Source organism: Lucilia sericata, unplaced genomic scaffold (genome assembly GCF_015586225.1).
Source record: "Lucilia sericata isolate MDLA Ls3-8-SP2 unplaced genomic scaffold, ASM1558622v1 Contig001566F_arrow, whole genome shotgun sequence".
NCBI lineage: Eukaryota > Metazoa > Arthropoda > Insecta > Diptera > Calliphoridae > Lucilia > Lucilia sericata.
The window spans coordinates 76,266-92,500 of NW_023995488.1; the positions used below are offsets into that span (position 1 = coordinate 76,266).

The 16,235-nt window shown below is 32.3% G+C and overlaps 1 protein-coding gene across 1 annotated transcript in view; it reads right to left on the reverse strand.

Annotated features, from left to right (window-relative positions):
- Nucleotides 1-232: 232 nt before the first annotated feature.
- The window catches only part of LOC119611958 (neurobeachin-like protein 1), a gene marked incomplete at its 5' end in the record, with an annotated part of 29,239 nt that continues 13,236 nt past the window's right edge, over nucleotides 233-16,235 (reverse strand). The window contains 2 exon segments of the mRNA XM_037967651.1: nucleotides 233-506; nucleotides 4,060-4,237. Of these exon segments, the coding sequence (XP_037823579.1) occupies nucleotides 344-506; nucleotides 4,060-4,237 (341 nt within the window).

Sequence of the window (16,235 nt, forward strand, 5' to 3'; positions counted from 1 at the left end):
TTTTTAAGTTATTAATTAAAAAAATTCAACTGAAACTGTATAAATCAATATTATATAAAAAAATATAACTTAATAAGTGTGTTACACTAATTGTTTTACTAAAATGTTAGAACAATATAGACGGGGAAACACCAAAAACAAATGAAACCCCCCCTTCCTTCTAACTAATGACTTTTAAAATGTTTTAATTAAATATTTTTGCATAAGTATTAATTAATTAGTTGTGTTTAAATAAATTAAAAAATGATTTATATAGATTAAAAATAAATTTAAAAACAATTCGTTGAAACAATTCGTTTTCTCAAGAAATAATTCCTTCGTGTCGTATATCCTCCTACTATACCTATACATTAAGAACAGAGTGTTTTTTAATACCTACAGGTAAATGAACAGCTACCACAGCTAAACGTCCATCACGTAATGGGGCTAGAATATGTGTATTACCCGGTGTTACGACTACGGTTTGTATGGGCACATGTAACGGTATATCAAATACCGGCTTTAGGCTGTAAGTACAAAGAGATGAGATTGATTTTAATTTATAGATTATTTAATATATATACAAGTTCAAGTACAAAATACAGGTTTTTATATAGAATTGTTTTAATTATTTTATATTTAATTTATTACTACAACTATTATTGTCGATGTTTAGTAATAAATTTATATTAATCATATTAATTATTAACATTATTTTCTCTACTATTCTCGAGTAATTTTGAAAAAAACTGTTTGATAAGGTGATTTTTTTAAATATTTTTTTTTTTATTGCTAATTGTTTTATTAAGAGCTTAGAAACAAATTGTTAATTTTTTTTCAAATATAATTTATGAAACGTGTTGATTTTATCATCAGCACACTGTTCCATAGAACTCTGTGTTTGCTAGGGATGGCAAATACTCAAACACTTTACAAATTATTCGTTACTTTTGAAATTTTGCCATCGAATACAAAAAGAAAACTAATCTGAATCATATTTTTTCACTAATCGTAGTTACGCCAAATATGGTCTCAGAAGTGTTTCATTTCATTATATGTTTCGTCATATTCGAGATGTTATATTAAGCCCCCTTCACACGAGCACACAAGTAATATGATCTGTCAAAATTTTGTGTAGAAGAGAACGGATGGGATCTGAGGTCTGAACGCAATGTGTAATGAAATTATCACACATTGAGAGAAAGTACGAAAAACTTGACAGTCGTATGGCTCTCTTCATTTTTTGAAATTAGATCAGGGATGTATTTCTATGTAAACACATACAAAAAAGTGAACGAACTGTTTCCAACTTACTTTGTTATTGTTTTATACGACTTTTATTCTCTTTTTTCTCATACGTATGGAATTTCATTTTACTTTTTCATTAGACTTGTCGTACGTAAAGTGTGATCGTCTGAAGAGCTCTTTAGTAAAACGTATATCGTTTTAAAGTCTTAGACATTGGCTTCAATATAAAGGTTCAAACTCTGTTATATCTGGAGACTTTTTTAAGATATCTTATGTTTACTAGTTTAAAAAATTTCAAGGGATGATATATCAGCTAATATAAGCGATATCTGAACAATTAAAAAAACTGTTTTTATGGGGAAAACTATCAGAAGTTGTTATATATAAGTTTGTCGTAAATGTTGGCGGAATTTATCTCAAAGAAGATTGGCTTCTCAAGAAGCCAATAGATAGGACCTTCTGAAGTCTTTGTGCTCTTATATGGGGGAATTATCCGAAATATATCTCGAAACGCTAAAAACCTGTTGCAATTTACGATATTGACATTCAGACAATCTTCTTTCAAAAAAGTACACAGTAGTCTCCGGCTCAAAAAATTGGTTAGAAAATAAGTAAGAAAGTAAAGTCAGGTATGGCCGACTATATGATACCCTACATCATGAGTATATTTTAAAAATGATTTATTTTCATAAAGAAACTTTATATTGAATTTTGTTGTTGTGTTTGTATGGGGGCTCTAGGGTCAAACGACGGCCGATCGTTACAAAAATCAGCATGATCATTTATGCCTATATAAAACTTAGTTGTGCCAGAGAGATAGTAGTATATTTGACGTAGTTATGAGTTAAAAACCCCAAATCGGAAGGTCAGGTTGTATGATATAATGAACCGATGTCAACAACTTTCAATAGGTATCGTCCTTGTGCCGAAAAACACGTATGGCTCAAATTTGTTCAAATATCTTGAAAATTGTGGCCTGTAGCTTGCGCACAAGGTTTACAGGGACAACCAACCAACCAGACGGACAGACGGACAGACGGCCGGACGGAAGGAAGGACATGTCTTAATCGACTAAGAAAGTGAATCTGAGTCGATCGGTATGCTTTAAGGTGGGTGTAGGATCAATATTTTTGTGCGTTACAAACATCAGCACAAACGCATAATACCCTCACCACTATAGTGGTGTAGGGTATAAAAACTGTATCGTTATCAGCCAAAACATATACCAGGTCCAAATAATTATAATTTTTTGATCACTTTAGCTTTAAAACGTATTTCAGCTATTATCTCTTCTAAATTGTTAATTTTTAACTAAAAAATGGGCCCCGAGAAAAAAGTACGTTTATAAAAAATAATTGCAACATAATACCCTCCTCACTATAGTGCTGTAGGGTATAAAAACTGTATCTTTATCAGCCAAAACATATATCAGGTCCAACAAATTATAATTTTTTTGATCACTTTAGCTTTAAAACGTATTTCAGCTATAATCTCTTCTAAATCGTTAATTTTCAACTAAAAAATGGGCTCCGAGAAAAAATTATGTGAGGAAATAATTGCAACTTTAAAAAAAAACTTTCCTAAAAATTTCAAAAGTTCTAAAGGAAGACTTCCGCATTGAATGAAAACCTGAATCGGGATAAAAAGGACTAGAGGATATTAATAAGGCAAAATAGGTCGAACAACTGTTTTGAAGAGCACCAAAGACTTTTGATTTTTTTGCACCCGAAGCCAAACATAATGCTGGGTTAAAGTCGTATTAAGTTCAAAAAGTCTCAGATGAATTCGTTAAATTATTTAGAAGCCAAAAATTTGGGAGAACAAATTTAGGTAACCTTTTATACAAAAAGTGTGTGTGAAAGACGAAACTTATGTTTTCACAACTTTCGGTCAAGATTTTTATAGGGCTGATGAACGAGGTAATGTTCAAGAATAATAACGAGATGTTTCATATATAGCAAGCCATTTACCATAGTGGAAAAAGAAACCAATCATTTCTGACATCAAAATCCATAAACACAGAAATATTTTTTCATATTTCTGGACCGATTTGGCGTCATGATTCTATAGAGAAAAAGCTCTTAAATGGTATTCAAACAATAATGAGAATTTCAAACCGCGAGAGATAAATCCACAAAAACTTTCCAAAAGTTTGGTCTGGTTAAAGGTTGTGGAGTCTTTTATAAAAGAACACAAGAAACGTGTCCCATGACATGTCCGACTTTAGGTGTCAGTAGACGACCTCGTTGAAAAATGCTAGGGAAGTAACTTTTAATTCATTAATGGGTGAATTTCCGGAAAAAAGCGGATAAATTTAGTATTGAACGGTTTGAGTTTTATTTAACTTAATACAAGTACACATATAAGTCGAATGTGGCGATAATGGGCTTTTTTCCAAACCTATAAACCCGTTGAAAACTAAATATATTAACGACAATTCAGCTCAATCTTTTGAAGATTTTTTGAAGTGTATACTCCAGTCCACGGTTTAAAAATTTGTTGTGTTTTTTTCTTAATTTTTTTTTTTAATATAAAGAATCTCTATTAAATATTCGTTATTTTGTCATCACTACTATATATTACACACGCGAATGTACCTGCCGCCTATTTGAATAGAACCTGTTTTTATAGAAAATTGTTTGCAAAAAGCCACTGAACTTTTTAAAATGAAAGAGAACATGATAAAATTTATATATTTTTTAATTAAGAATCAAACATTTAGTGTAATAATCAAAATTAATCAAAAGTATTTGAAAGTATTTTACTTGCAAAATCACGTTCCAATTTCTAAATTAAATATCTATATATTTTTTAAAATTCATGTCAACTTACCCATGCAAACGACTTAATGTTATATCACCCGCATCATCGGCTACAACTAAATAATCCGATGCTGTGGCCAAACCTGTAACACGACCCGATACATATTTGGAACCTAAACTGGTGCCATTAATGCTGTAAACGTGTACTGAATGAGATGTATCATCCAAAGCACTAAATGCAATATGACCTGAAAATGAAAAAAAAAGATAAAATAGAAAGATTAAAATTGTACTTATAAAGTTAGAAACTAGAGATGGGAATATTATAAGCACCGAATTAGTAACCTGTATTAATATCGGGTTCTTTAACCTATACTTATAACAAAAGGAATATGTTCTATACGATTCAGTTTCATTGAATTCCATATACTAACAGATATCCGATTTGTGTCCTAATCTGAAGTCAAATATTTCTTCATTTTGCATTTTTTGGATCCACTAAGGAATTTCATATATTTAGGGATAACAAGGAGGAAAAGAGGTTCATAATTACATACATAGAAATTTAAATACACCTTCACCAATTCGGCAAAAAGCAGATGGGTGTCTGAAACTCTTTATAAATTCGAACGCTTAAATATATGACAGTTTTTCCCATTGCGATACTGAACTTTCCTTAATTTACAGGAAAAATTAGGACATTTTAGTTTTACCCACTTCAAAGTAGCAAAAAGTCCACTACTATAAACTGTCACTTAATTAGAATTCTATATATTTGTCTGATTTTATGTTTTATTCGAAAAGTAGCAGTTGGAAAACCTAAAGTTCCAGAAAGTCCCCTTTTATAGATTTTTATTTAATCAAGTGTAATATTAAACGATTAAAAAAAGTAAAGTCGGGCATGGCCGACAATATGATACCCTACCTCAGTTATGAGTATATCTAAAATGTGTATTATTTTTAACAATAAAGCATCTATGTCGAATTTTTCCTTAATTTTGATATATTTTTAACGACGTTCACGCATTTTGCAGAGGGACTCTGCAAGGGGCTAGGATTAAATAAGTGCCGCTAATTTTGTAGGGATATTAATATATTTGGCATAATTATGAGCTGATTCAAATATATGGGGCCCGGTTATATGGGGGGCTAGGTGAAATAATGGACCGATATCAAGCAAAATCAATAGGGTTCGACCTTGAGTCAAAAGTAATGTATGTACCAAATTTCATCAAAATTGCGACCTGTAGTTTGATTACAAGGTTTACTTGGACAGACACACAGACGGACATTGGTATACTTAAAGATGGGTATAGGACCAATTCTCTCTCCACAAAAGTGGTATAGGGTATAAAAAGATTCAAAAATGTACCAGTTGAAGAACGATATAATATCAAGAAGTTTACTGATTTTATGTTTCTACACAGAGGGAAAGGAAATATACACGCCTGGTACGAAATTGACACCAAAGAGTTTATAATTTTTCAATAACATCCGTTGTCAAAGTATAAACATACGTACGACAACACTATGTAATGTTTACAATGCAATGTTGTCAACATTGCAACAATTCGTTGTCGAAATCTAAACTTTATACACATTCGCTCACTATTGGCAACGGATTGACTGTCAATAGTTAGCTTACCACGTTTGTTAACATTTAGACAACGGATGTGTATAAAATTTAGATTTCGACAACGAATTGTTGCTATGTTGTCAACATTACATAGTGTTGTTGTACGTATGTATATACTTTGACAACGGATGGTATTGAAAATTTATAAACAGTTTGGTATCAATTTGGTACCAGGCGTGTATATTTCTTTTTCCCCCCATGTAGGTTCTATATTATAAAACAAATTCAAAATGTAGCAGTAAGAATGAAAAAGTACCAAAGAGTTTCCATTTAAAGATTTTCATTCCATCTGGTTTCTATATGGCTGATTTTAAACTGATCATAGAATAAGATCCTTTTCTCGTTACAACAATTTTCTTATAAAAGTTTCACTTTATCATCTAAATAAGAATACAGGTGGTGTGTCTTCCAAATAAATTGCGCATTATTTAATTTTTTTCCAAACATATTAAATATGTAATAAATAACATTAACTCTGTGTGTTAAGTACTTAAATTTATTTTTAAAGTTAATGCAAATAACAATTATTCACACACACACACAAAATGCACATTATTAAATACAAACTGGTAAAAACTGGCACAAATATAAATTCTATTTAAAGAAACGTAAAATTCAATCAAAATTATATTATTTGATTTATTTCAATACAGTTTTTTTTTTGTTTGGGATTTTCTTTGGTATGTGTGTGCAATAAAAATGTTAAATTTATGACTTTATTATAAAATATATTTTTTTTGATTATATTTCAAAGAATGTGAGATAATAATGAAAGAAAAAAAATTTGATAATTATTTGCGTTAATTCTATAGAACTGAATTGGAACAATGCACTTAGAATTTTTTAGCAATAGCTAATAAGTCAAATATTTGGGGAATTATCATTTCATCTAATAGAATAATTATTCTAATATGATAAGTAGGTTTATGACTTTCTTTTTAAAAAGTTTAAAAATTTTTTAAAATTTTGTTTTAAGAGAGCCTTTTATCACTGAAGAAAGATATGGATATTGCAGTGTCATGAAATGCTCTCTTAAATTAATAAAAATTACCGCTCTACCGAACTACGGTTAGCAATTATGGGTGTGTATGAGGCCCTCATCCATGACGTATTATATACAATTGACACCAACTCATTTCAAACGTTTAATCACAAAGTCATTCTTCTACGTGGTATCTGTTGTCTCGACAACAGGACCGAACTTATTCCAAAATAAAGATTTCACTGTGTATCAGTCTTTAAACCAATATTTTCTTCCCCTGAGTTTGGGTCTAAGCCACATTCACACCACATGTAACCCGAAGGGACCTCTACAATAACCGCGACAACACACAAGTTACTACCGATTGTCGTGGTACCAGATTCAGGTCATATATAGTCCTAGAGGTACTTTTAGAACCTCTTTTTTTCCCGGATTGCAATCACACCCAGATGAGAAAGTTCGTTAAGGTAACATGACCCGGAGAAGCTTTCACGTGAACACCTGTCATGAAGGCCTAATTTCACGGCACTCTTTTTTATCCACAGGGTGAGCTTTTTTAACGACTCATGGTTCTGCCGATCCATGTGCAAGCACTTCGCTCAAGTACTCGAGCTATCTAATATCTGACCATTGCTGTACTTGTTGCTTAACTTCCGAGATGCAAAAACATCACTTTCGTTTGCAACCACTCAGATGGGATGGCCTTCGTTTAGTCGGCAACAGAACCTGGAGACGTAATCGGTAGACTGAAACATGAATCCATAAAATAAGTCGAGGACTTGTTCTCAATCACAGAGAACACTCTGTAGTAAATCTATTATGAAGAGAGTAAACCCTGAACATACCCGGCCAAGGAAGGAAAATGCAATGGCATCACTTATATAAGATGTCCTACATTCATTACCATTCAACTCAGCACACTTCTCATTCATCCGACACACTTATTGAGAAAAACATTTGACAAAAGTCTCGCACACTCCCACATACATCCCTTATCATATTCACTTAACATCAACTCATTTTCAACTCATTAGTCACACAGTCACTCCTCTTTGGGGTTATCTGTTTTCTAACCATAGCACCGAAATTATCGAGAATTTATAGTCTTTACAGTGCATCAGTTCTTTTTGCAACATTCTTTTCGCCCAAATTTGGATTTAAAACACAGCCACTACACAGAGGGGAAAATATATATACACGCCTGGTACCAAATTGACACAAAATTTTTCAATAACATGTCAAGTATATATGTACATACGTACGACAACACTATGTACTGTTGACAAGGCAAAGTTACCACGTTTGTTAACTTTAAGACAACGGATGTGTATAAAATTTAGATCTCGACAACGAATTGTTGCAATGTTGACAACGTTGCTTTGTCAACATTGCTGGTGTCAATTTGGTACCAGGCGTGTATATTTTTTCCCTCTGTGTAGGTGCACCCCGAAGGGATCTCTCCAATAACCGGGACAATACAAAGTCCGAAACTCTGCCCTGGTGCTACCAGTTCCCGTTGTACCAGATTATGTGATTATCTGGTTCAACCTCATGTCAAATCATTCCAAAGAAAGGCTGAGAATACATTTGACACTACTAGTTTATAGTCCCAGCAGACTCAAGGTACTTGTAGCACCTCTTTTCCCCCAGATTGCTATCACACCAAAATGGGGCAAGATTCATCAAGGTAAAATGCGGGGGAAGCTATCATGGGAAGTGTAAAATAGGTTTGGATTAAATATGTCATTAACAGGGGCAAACATATTTTACGACAGCGAGAAGGCAATTAGGGCTATATTAGCTGACAATTTTAATGACCATATTGGACTATAAAAAGTTCATAACCGAATACTCTTTCAAGGTTAAACTCTACATCCACTCGGGGAAATCGCTATGGAATGCAAGCTAATCTGATCAATGTAAAATTTTCGACCCCAACCAGAGCAAGAGGAGAATACTAATCATCAGGACCTACTTATCTGTCATTGGCTTTCGTCGAAATTAGATGAGCGTTGTTATTCGAGATATACGTCCAAGAAACTGATTCACTGAAAATTCCTATCATAGATCGTTATATAAGGTTTTCCGAACCACTTTTTCCAAGAAAAGGAGCTAATCTAACAATCTAACATTATTGTTAATATAAATATTTGGGAACAAAACTAAGCGGATTACTAATATCGGACTTGTTATCTTCCCAAAAAACTTAGTTTCTGAAAATTCATTTCATAGATCGCTATATAAGGTTTTACCACGAAATTTTTTCAGGAAAAGGAATCTAACATTATTGTCAATAGAAATATTTTGGAACAAAACTAAGCGGATCACCAATATTGGACTTGGTACCTTCCCTATAAAGTACGAAAATCTGTACATATGTTAAACTAAGTATAACAGCTAGAACCCTAACAGGTAGAGTTCGAGTAACTTTACCATCAATACGAATATATTGGATAAAATATGGATGGATCAGAAAAAGAGGGTGTGATATAACACTATAACAGGGTATTGAAGCAAATTAAAGGAGATCTAATTTAGAAAAAATAATAATTTTAACATTTACGATTTTATTAGAAACGTGTGTACCACGAAACCATTGTTAAAATCGAATAATAACTGTTGTGTGGAAAAAATATATATTCACCAAACACTTGATTGATCATTTAAATAACAAAAACCTCCCAAAAAAAAAAAGACTCGTGCAAATTTTTTAATCCCACGCTTTTGGGCTTTCATAATAGCACTACTACAATTACTAATAATTTCTTTGGGTTTTTTTTTTCATTAATGAAATTTTGGACTTTAAACCCTCGTGTCTAATATATAGTCCACAACAATTCACAACAAAAAAAAAAAAAAAAAAAAAAAAAAATTAACTTATAAGTTGTGAGTACAAATTTTGGGCCATAAATTATAGTTTTTAAATATGGTTAATACCATTTAAACGATTTCTTTAATGCTGCAGAACTACGTGACAATGATCAAAGTTTAAAGTTTTTTACTTTGAGTTGAGGGTAATTATTCTCCTAATCCCCCACTAATTAAACTATTTATGAAATTGTCATAATGATAAAGTATATTTGTGTTTATTTAATCAAATTTTATTTTTTTGCTTTTATTAAACTAGAAAATAATTCATTTTAAAACACACACCCATGATTTTGCCTCTAATTAAACATTCATATATAATATTGCAATATTCGCATAAATATTATTAAATCTTTATTGACGTCATATTAACAACTAATAAGAAATGGTTTATATACAGGGTGTACGACAATATTTGGCACAAATTAATAATAATATATGTATCTAACGGATCAAAACGATCATGCACGGTCATTCACTTTGTTATTTTTTTGGATTTTGTTTTGCAAACATTGTGTTTGTATTTTCAACAGCTGTTAATGATATTAAAACACATTTTAAAGAAACGTCCTTGGAATTCGTGTCGTAAATTTCAGAATATTTTAGAATTGTACAATTTTTTAAATTCTTAATTTAAATAAGTAACAAGTGTTATATTCGACTATGCCGAATCTTATATATCCACCATCAAACCGTATGCCGTAAATGGAATGCTCCCCTATAAACATTAGGTTGATATTTGACATAGGACTTAAGTCAATTATGGACACATCCCTTTCGAATTAACAAAATATTCACTTCTAAAAACAAAATATTTTTGTCCAACTTTTAAACCATAAACATATATGGGCGGTCAATGGGGGTCAATTATAAAATAGAGGTAGAGAGATTTTGGCTTGTAAGAAACTTTCTTCTGTATATCGAATTTCAAAGCTATATTTCATTTTCTGAAGGGGGTCTTATATGGGGGGTAGTGTCAATTATGGACCGATACTCATAAATTTCAGTAGAGAGTTTTGGGTTCATAAGAAACTGACTTATGTCTAATTTTTAGCGCTATGCAATAGTGAGCGTTAAAGTAATTTTCTGAGGTGGACCTTATATGGGGACCGATCCTCATAAAATTCTGTAGATTAGGTTTTAGGTAGAAAGGGTAGCCACTAAAACAAGTTTAAGTGGCTCACTTGGGTCCGTCGTATTTCGGTCCCGTTGTGATGCCCTATTGGTCATAGGAGTATTTTTCCATGAAAACTACTCGCTTCTTCCAGATATAAACCAGCCGGTTCGATTCACGAAATTTAGGATATTCTTTGAATTTATCCCAGATATGTCCTCCAAACAAGAGAGAACAGCAGACCCAAAATAAAGTTCCCTGTTAATGTCGCACAGTAACAGAGGAGTTGAGGTATAGTCTCCTCCTCCTCCTCCTCATTGTGACAACTTCTACAGTAGTCATTGTACCGGAGACCCATTCTTCTGGCATGATTGCCAATAACACAGTGTCCCGTTAATAACGATAGCAGCGTTCTAATTTGCTCCCTGCGAAAGCTTAACAGTAAGCTAGACTTGGGGGCATCATATAGAGGCCAGGTTGACCTCGAAATTAAACAGGCGGTTTCACTAAACCATCTGATCTGAGCCATTTCATATAGTTCATTTTGAACAAGTGCCTTACAGTTAATAAGAGAAATACCAGTGAAGGCGTCGATTTCATTCTCTCCTCCCATCGCACCATTCCTGGCAAGTTCGTCAGCAATACAGTTTCCCATACAATTACTATGTGCAGGAACCCATAATAGCGTTATCCTAGAATGTCTCGCTATCTCATTAAGAGATACCCGGCATTCTTCGGTTAATCTAGATGTCGTTAAGACACCCGCTAGGTTTTTGATTGCAGTTTTGCTGTCCGTATATATACGTATATCCCTCGATATTCGATAATACCTCAGCCAATTAACCGCTCGTTTTATAGCAGATATCTCTGCCTGTAGAATGCTACAGTAGTTAGGTAGCCTGAAGGAAGATTTGATTCCAAATCTTTCCATGGAAAAGCCTCCGCCCACCGTACCGCTCCTTTTGGAGCCATCTGTGTAAACATCCGTTACATCATTAGGTGAGTGGGTTACAGATACTGAGTTCCTCTCGGGAATCAGATTGGAAAAGCGTTTATAGAAGTGAGGTTTCGTAACACAATAGTCAACATTTAAATGCAAGGATTCGAAATGGTTTATAATTCGTGAGTGCCCAATATTCTTGTAGAATTCTGAGGATAGATTTTTGATAGTGAGAAACTTACTTATATCGAATTTCAGCGCTAGATTCGTACTTTTAAGCCATAGGCGTTAAAGTAATTTTTTGTAGGGGACCATATATGAGGGGTAGGGTCATTTATGGGCCGATCCTCATAAAATTTGGTAGAGAAAAATTGGCTCATATGAAACTTATGTATGTCGAATTTCATCGACATACCCGGGAGTGGGTGGTTCACTTGTATGGGGGCTATGCGAAAACGTAGACCGATATTGGCCATTTTCAATAGCAAACAAACCTTACCTATAAGAAATATTTGTGGAAAATTTCAACTATCTAGCTCTTTCCGTTCGGACTCTATCGTGCTTTCAACAGACAGACAGACGGACAGACATGGCTTAGAATTTAATAAGGACCCATATATACACTTTTGTGGGTCTCTGATCAATATTTCGATGTGTTACAAACGGAATGACAAAATCAATATACTCCCCTTTTTTTTTTGATGGTGGGAATAAAAGAATATTTTTCAGAATCAACTCCTTCAAGTTGTTTTTATTATATTAACTTAATTTCCTTTGCCTTCATTTGCTCGAATGCCCCTGTTTTTTTTTTTTTTTTTGGCTTTCACACTTGTCACGATGTAATAATCATTTCTAAATTTATTCCTCGATTTTTTTTTATTAAATTCATAATGTAATTTATATTTTTAAATTTCATCAGCTATTGATTATTTTTCTTATAAATAGTTTTTTAATTCAATTCGTTAGACTATTATCAATTTATAGCTATTTAGTAGCCGGGAGCAAATCAAATTTCTTTAGGTTGGTGACCGATTTTAATCAGTAAAGTCACGTGATATAATTATAGTTGTATTTCAAAAACATACCTGACCATCTTAATATACTTATAGACAATGTCTTTCAACTCTTTAAAGCATTTTTCTATTCCATAAAAAAGTAAATTCTATTCCGATGGAAAGTAATATTATTTTTTAGTCTGTGGGTCAAGAGTTCGAATATCTCGAAGAAGAATGAAGATATAACACAGGTTTATTTTGAAGACACGATATCTTGAACTCAGCCCAGCAACAAGTAAGTATGACATGTTTCTATTGCAGTAGAGCAGAATGTGTCTAATAAAATAGATGAGATATAGGGACTTGATATTACAGAACCTATTGACGGTTCGAGTACTTAAATAGTTTCAATAGTTTTACCTATTAAAGGAAATAAATATTGACATTAGTATTTGTATTGGCATATTTCAGGAACCACAAAGTCATACAATTGCACAAATTTTGAGAATATCGGAAATGCACCTTATTGTGTTATATACTAGAACTGTTTTTTTTTAAACTTTGTTTAATTAAAAGAGTTCTAAAAATAAAGTACATTTGCATTTCTAATTGTATAAATTATAAATGAAAAATATATTAATTTTGTCTCATTAATATTTAAGATTTGTCACATCTAGTAAATTAAAGGTGAGTTTTAGTACTGACGTGCATAAATGTCTAAAAATAATAACAAAAAAGAAAGTATAGTAGTCGGGCAGGGACGTCTATATGGTACTCTACTCCAATTATACAATATAGAAAAAAAATCACAACTTAATGAGGAGAAACTGATATTGCGATAAGGGGGTCTAGAGTCAAATATTGACCGAACCCAATAAAATTTTTTGTAAATGGTAGGCGTGGCGCGTCTCACTCCTAAATTTGTAACAAGTAGATTTACTTCAATAAAGTTCAATTCTTATCCAAACCTTACACTAGTTCCAGGTGAGGAAAAGGTTGCTAAGCCGAAAAATGTACGACATGACTATCATAAAATGGGTAAGGTAAAAGGAACGGACAAATGTCTTTTCACATATCGGACAAAAATTCCACTCTCTAACGAACTCCGGTTATCAGTCATGGGTGTGTATGAGGCCTTCATACCCTTACATCCAACCCGTATTATATACACTTGACACCAATTTATTTGAAACGCTTAGTCTCACAGTCATTCCTCTGCGCTTTATGTCAGCACCAAACTTATAAAATAAAGATTTCACTGTATAACAGTCTTTGAACAAATATTCTCTTTCCCTGAGTTTGGACCTAAACCACAGCCACCACAGCCACCTCGTGTACCCCGTGGACAACACAAAGTTGGAAACTCTGTATTGTTCCAAAGAAGACTGAGGTTTCATTTGACACCACCAGTATATAGTCCTATAGATATTGATAGAATCTTTATTGTCCCGGATTGCAATCACATCAAGATGGGGAAGTTCGTCAAGGTAACATGCCCCGGGGAAGCTATCATGGAAAGATGTGGAATCACATCTGAGACCACTTAATGATGATTTTGCGACAAGGTCTTTATAGGGGGGCTAGAGTAAAATATTGACCGATCCTAATAAAATTTGTTGGAGAGATATACATACATATATGTATATATTGGGTTGTCCCGTGGACCAAGTATTTATAGGAATACCTCACAAAAGATGAGTATTAATGTACTGAACACGAGAGAAACAAAAAAGCTTTATGTAAGGGGACTCAGTTCCCTACCAGCGATTAAAAACCTCGGAAGTCGTAGGCTTCTTTCAAACTAACTAACTAACTAACTAACTAACTAACTAACTAACTAACTAACTAACTAACTAACTAACTAACTAACTAACTAACTACTAACTAACTAACTAACTAACTAACTAACTAACTAACTAACTAACTAACTAACTAACTAACTAACTAACTAACTAACTACTAACTAACTAACTAACTAACTAACTAACTAACTACTAACTAACTAACTAACTAACTAACTAACTAACTAACTACTAACTAACTAACTAACTAACTAACTAACTAACTAACTAACTAACTAACTAACTAACTAACTAACTAACTAACTAACTAACTAACTAACTACTAACTAACGAACGACTAACGAACGAACTACTAACGAACGAACGAACGAACGAACTACTAACTAACTAACTAACTAACTAACTAACTAACTAACTACTAACTAACTAACTAACTAACTAACTAACTAACTAACTAACTAACTAACTAACTAACTAACTAACTAACTAACTAACTAACTAACTAACTAACTAACTAACTAACTAACGAACTAACGAACGAACTAACTAACTAACTAACTAACTAACTAACTAACTAACTACTACTAACTAAGTAACTAACTAACTAACTAACTAACTAACTAACTAACTAACTAACTAACTAACTAACTAACTAACTAACTAACTAACTAACTAACTAACTAACTAACTAACTAACTAACTAACTAACTAACTAACTACTAACTAACTAACTAACTAACTAACTAACTAACTAACTAACTAACTAACTAACTAACTAACTAACTAACTAACTAACTAACTAACTAACTAACTAACTAACTAACTAACTAACTAACTAACTAACTAACTAACTAACTAACTAACGAACTAACTAACGAACGAACTAACTAACTAACTAACTAACTAACTAACTAACGAACTAACGAACGAACTAACTAACTAACTTACTAACTAAGTACTAACTAACTAACTAACTAACTAACTAACTAACTAACTAACTAACTAACTAACTAACTAACTAACTAACTAACTAACTAACTAACTAACTAACTAACTAACTAACTAACTAACTAACTAACTAACTAACTAACTAACTAAGTAACTAACTAACTAACTAACTAACTAACTAACTAACTAACTAACTAACTAACTAACTAACTAACTAACTAACTAACTAACTAACTAACTAACTAACTAACTAACTAACTAACTAACTAACTAACTAACTAACTAACTAACGAACTAACTAACGAACGAACGAACGAACGAACTAACTAACTAACTAACTAACTAACTAACTAACTAACTAACTAACTAACTAACTAACTAACTAACTAACTAGCTACTTACTAACTATTGCTTACGGTTTGCTTACATAGTTTACATGAACGGACTGGCAATCGATTCAGAACATTTCTTTGAACCGATTGTTATACCTTAAGTTGGTTGTCGAAGCAATATTTTTACGCGTTACAAACATCAATCCATAACAATCTCCATACAATGGTGGTGTAGGGTACTATAAAAACAACTCATTAATTAGTGTGCACAAGCTTGGTGATAATGAAGGTGTTGAAATATAATTAAATAAAATAATGGAAAATTTTTAGTGGGTTAATTTAAATTCTCCACCTGCCGATAACTTTTAAACTGTTTTGTCATAATTTTGTTTTGAATTATATTTTAATCTAACCCCTAATCTATTTGTTTTTTTTTTTCTTTTTTCTTTAATTTATTTTACAAGCATTTAAATAAATATTTTAAATGATACTTATGAGTTTTAGAGATAAGTAGTTGTACGATATATTTATTGTTTTATTGTTATTATACCGATAATTTAAAATAAGGTGCTAAATCTTTTTGATGTCTAATTTCCCACCCACTTAAGTGGACAAGAGATTTTATGTAT